At 45.3% G+C, this 5184-nt stretch overlaps 1 protein-coding gene across 1 annotated transcript; it reads right to left on the bottom strand.

The window, feature by feature from the left end:
- Nucleotides 1–3841: 3841 nt before the first annotated feature.
- On the bottom strand, nt 3842–4156 carry LOC114026793 (DNA-directed RNA polymerase II subunit RPB11-b2). The gene has a single exon (XM_027840512.1). The coding sequence runs from the start codon at nt 4154–4156 to the stop codon at nt 3842–3844; it is 315 nt and encodes a 104-aa protein (XP_027696313.1).
- Between the last annotated feature and the right edge of the window lie 1028 nt (nt 4157–5184).

The following is a 5184-nucleotide window of genomic DNA, read 5'->3' as shown; positions in this document are numbered from 1 at the left end:
AGGTGTGGGGCCCCAAGGGTGGCACGTCACACATGTTTTCAATTTTTTTTAATGTGCTACTCAGTTTTGATTATTTTTTTTTTGTCTTTAAAAATAGTTGTTATATGGGGTGGCTTTCTAGGAAGGGAGAGGGGAGTTATCCTGGTGGAAATTTTGGCTAGGTTAAAAAACAAAATACATCAATCAAATTTATTTTTAAAAGAAAAATATTGAGAACTGATACTGTATGAATATTAATTTATTAATAAACTTAGACTTTAGGACACCAGTCAACCTCTTATCATATCCAATTTTAATTTCTCTATAATCACATTACAGACTAGGTGTGCCTTATCTAGAGAAGCACCACCTTCATCCATTTCTTCAGTTTGACCTCTGGATTCAGACCCAAAGACCTGACACCTTATTTATTCTTCCTTGATAGCCATTAAGAATGTTAGGCTTGCCACATCCAAATGTTACTTTGATATTATTTGAGAAAGTTTCCATGAAATAAAGGAGCTGTGTAATGTGGTTTTATTTTTCCCCCAATGGACCCACAAACCCTGATGGGATCTGTGTACATTAAATGATTAAGCTTGGGTAAATGATTATTTTGATATGCTTAGTCTATCAGTTACATTGTGCCATTAAAGATCAAAAAAGGCCCTTTGAAATTCCATTCTAAGTACACTCATTGCCTCTTCACAACTATTTGAGACATTGCCATTATGTGTGCCACTCATATCATTTTTAGGTAGGCCTTCTTGAGTTGGTGTTGAGTATAAATATTCAGTGCCTTCAGGATCTTCAGCTTCTCACACTTCAGATTTAAGAAACTCCTCAATTTCTAGTCATTTCAACTAACTTGGACATAGAAATTAAATTATTTTAAATGATTGCCCTGCAATGATTTGCAAAGCCTTGTGCAACTTGGAGCTGACACTGTGGTCAACAAAAAGCATGATGAAGTCCTTGCCTGTAACTGTTAGGATATGATTCCAATTTTGTTATGTTCTTTTCTATGATGTGTCTATGATGATTTTGTGATGATGTAGTATGAGCCACTACACAATGCATTCTCATCTTCAGATCATTTCCTGTTCACTCCTGGCTTGCTGGCTTTGGAGAATAATGCCATTCACAAGGAAACATTTTCAGCAGGTGGGACATTGGTCTTCCTGATTTGTTCCCACATGTGTTATCTCTGTGTGGTACCAGAACTCAAGGAAGTGCTATTCACCGTCCACCCCACTCCTTGTGTCTATCAGGTCCTTGCTTCTTGAGTATAGCTCACCTCTATGATGATTCTGCCCCATAGACTTCTTATATTTGTAGGGGAAGCTTCAATACGTTGTCTGAGGGCTTAAGCCAATCATTGGTATCACCAGAGGTTGGCCAGCTGACTAGTGTTTCAGGATTCCTCCCAGGTTTTCACAGCTTCCATGGTAGTCTCACAACATATAAAGTCCATGCAGAATATCACCCTGCCTGGCATACCTCTTCTTTGTCATGGTGCCTCCTTGGGCCTTCAGAGGACTGTCATCTACGACTTCTATTACTACTACTACTGCTACTGCTACTACTACTAGTACTACTATTATCACTACTACTATCACTCCTACCACTACCATTAACAATTACGACGATTATTGCTACTATTACAGTTATTCTTACCCCTACTAGCTGACATTTCTATATGCCTTTGAGTTTTGCAAACCCTGCACTGCACCCTTAGTCTCTGGCTTTAGTCATTTCATGTCTGTACTAAAGGGAAATGAACTTTCCCTTCCCTGAAAGTTCCCAGGGCACTTGGACCAGGTCTCTGCACTTGACCATCCATGTCATAGAAGACACTTCTATTCTAATATAAGCCTCCAGGGAGTAAAGACTGTGTCATTGTTTGGTTCTCTCTCTTGTCTCCTCAGTGATCAGTACAGTCCCTTGCATACAGCAAGTGCATAATAAGTATCTGATGAATGAATACACACACATGATTCTTCATAAAGCACAGGTAACGAAGACATCACTTCTCCTCCTCACGATCACTTCCTACGTTCCATTTTACTCATCCCCTCATCCAAGCCGAACCCTTCAAGCTAAATCCCTCCAACTTCCATGGATAGCACGGAGAGTAAAAGCAGACTTCACAATCCCACAACCACAACCCAGTGATTCCAGGACCCCATAGGCAGGCGTACTCCTTCTGACAATGGGGCTCACAGCCCATTTAACCTAGTGCGTCCCCCATATGCCAGTTAGCCTCCTGGAGTGGGGAATGTAGGGGAGAGTGAGCATCTCAAACAGTGCCTGGGCTCTGGCTTTGGGTCTCAGAACACATCCCAGGATGTGCTTTCCAGCCCAATGTTTCATGTCTTAAACAAGTGACACCCACCCATCCATCAAACCTACCACGAAATGACTATCCCTGCAGGTGGTTTGAGCTTTGGACCCTCATTTTTACCACAATGATAGCTCCCATTTATCTGGTGCTTGGAGGATTACAAAGCTGCAGGAGCCATCACCTGGGAAGGCAGCCAGGCAGGGGCCACAGCCCAAAATGTACTGGCAACATAACTGCTGTGTTTTAAGAACTTAATGTGAGAAGAAACAAGGCAAAGGGCGGGACTCATGCCCAAGAAGAGCTGGGTTCTAGTCTCTGTTTTACACAGCATCACTGGGCCACGACTGGCAAGTTGTTGATACCTCTGAACCTCTATTTCTCATCTGCAAGGTCAGCAGGCATTAGTAAGCACTTTCTACATGCCAAGCACTGGATATCCAATGTAAAGCAAAAGACAGGCAGTCCCTGCCTTCAGGAGGCTCACAGTCTAGTGGGGGAGACAACAGGCACAAAGAAGAGCGATGGAGGGCAAAGTATAAGAAAGCCCAAGGGAGGCCCAGGATTAAGAGAGATCAGAAAGGGCATCTTTCCAAAAGTGGGATTGAAACTTGAGGAAATCCAGCAGGGGAGATAAGGCAAGAAAACATGCCAGGCGGGAGAGTCACTCAGAACACACAGATCCAAAAGCTGGATGGTCTTGTTTGTGGACAGCCAGGAGGCCGGTGTCACTGGGTCAGAGGGGAGATGTTGCGGGGGAGGAAGGTGTAAGAAGACTGGAAAGGGAGGAGGCAGCAGGTTAGGAAGGACTTTGATGGTATTTGATCCTGGAGGCAATAAGGAGTCAGTGCAGCTTATTGAGTAAGAGGCAATGTGGTGAGACCTGCATTTTAAGAAAATCACTTTGGTGGCTGAATGAAGGATGGACTCATGCGAAGAGAGGCCTGAGGGAGACAGCACCGCCCCACCCCAAGCAGGTATTGCAGTAGTCCAGACATGAAGTGATGAGGTACTGCAGGAGGTGGGGGCAGTGTCAGAGGAGACAAGGGGGCATGTTTGAGAGATGCTGCAGAGGTGAAATCGGGCCTTGGCAATGGGGGGGGTGTCAAGAAACAGTGAGGAATCTGTCAAAGGGTCACTGGGGTTCTTATGGGGATCAGTGAGAGAACATTTGTAAAGCATTTCAAAAACCTCATGTTGTAGAAATGCTAGACATGTTAGGGATCCTAGAAGCCTCAGTCTAGAGCTGCCCAGAAGGCACCTCAGAGGCCAAATGGTCTGACCCCATCATTTTACACATGAGGAAACTGAGGACCCAGAAGTGGCATGCCTTGAACCCAGCCCCTGATTTCTTTTCTTTTTTAAGAAAAAGAAAAGCAATAAGGTTTTCCCCATTCAGCTTTTCATACCAACTGGACATCGAAGGGGAGGAAGAGTTTCTGTGCTCCTACTCCTATGGAAACTGCATGGGGGAGACATCAAGAACTATTCAATTCCTTCTTGTTTGTCTTTGATAGCAACCTAGAATCGCTCCTCCAACAAGCAGAGCTCGCTGATCAGATCTGTGATGGCATGAGTGAAAGCTTCCTGAGGGCTGTAGTCTGGAGTGGTCTGTACACGAATGATGATTTTGTGTTCCAGGGGGTGAGGGACTTTATAGCCTACAAACAGCACCTGTGGGTCTTTCAGTAACTGTGATTTGATGATGTTTCCTAGGGTGTGGCCCTCCTTGTTGATGGTGAACAAACAGGCATTGGGGACTTTGGTGTCCTTATTGATAGTGATCATCTCTCCCTCAAAGAGGAGGAAGGACTTGAAGGCGGGGGGCGCGTTCATCCTCCCCCGCTGCCGCTACCGTGGGTGCTCCCCCCAGCCCCTGATTTCTGAAGCAGGGCCTTCCCCACTCTACCATGCTAGTGGGAATCCATTGGAACCATGATGTTCTCAGAGGAATCTTCTTTACTTACCATAGAGTGAGGCCCAGGGTGACTCCATCATTCCTTCCCTGTCTTAGTATATGTTTCATGGGAAAAACCTAAGTCCCTAGCAGCTGCTGGGCCTCTTCTCTGAGATGGCTTCCATCATCACTGCATGTATCCTGCAGCTTCAAAGCTGTTTGCATGTTGTCTTCCCTGTAGATTGTGCCCTTGAGGGCAGAAACTGTCTGCCTTTTGCCTTTCATAATGTGCCCATTACTCAGCACAGTGCCCGGCACATAGTAGGTGCTTAATAAAGGCTGACTGGCAGTCCATGGCTGTGAACAGGTATGCAGAGTCTCAAACAGGGGTTTCAGAAGGAAGAGATTCACAGCAAGTCAACTCAATCATCTGTGAAGCCACACCTGGAATGTGGGAAAAGCAGCCCCAGCTAGAGTTGAGTAAAAAACAGTGAGCCTTCAGAGGCACCTGCAATGGGCCTGAAGGCCAGGAAGCAAATGGCCAAGGAGATGGAGGAAACAGTGACTGACCCACGCTAGTTGTAGTCAGGGTGCCCCCTTAGGCAGTAGCCCGCATTCTTGGCCCACCTGACCAGTGGCCTCCAGGCCCTGGGGCTCTATCAGTGACTCAGGTGGTTTTCTGATGCCCCGAGGAGCTGTCCTAATGCTGATGCCTTCCTGCCTGCCTTCCTTTCAATCCCAGGCTAGGCTTTAATGTTCCCTCTGCCCCAGGTCACAGAGCTGCTCAAGGTCTATCTGTGCAAATTTATACCCACATCCAAGCTTGACTAAGGGAAAAAAAATCTGATTACTCACAATTCCTAACACCTGTGATCAATATCCATCATCTGCCAACAATAAGAATATTGATTCCAAATGCATTTTCATAACATTGACTTTTAATGTACTGAAGCTATCTCAGCACATT

Source organism: Vombatus ursinus, unplaced genomic scaffold (genome assembly GCF_900497805.2).
Source record: "Vombatus ursinus unplaced genomic scaffold, bare-nosed wombat genome assembly UNPS02014845.1, whole genome shotgun sequence".
Classification (NCBI taxonomy): domain Eukaryota; kingdom Metazoa; phylum Chordata; class Mammalia; order Diprotodontia; family Vombatidae; genus Vombatus; species Vombatus ursinus.
The sequence above is the reverse complement of the archived record's forward strand: the minus strand, read 5'-3'. Positions and strand labels throughout refer to the sequence as shown.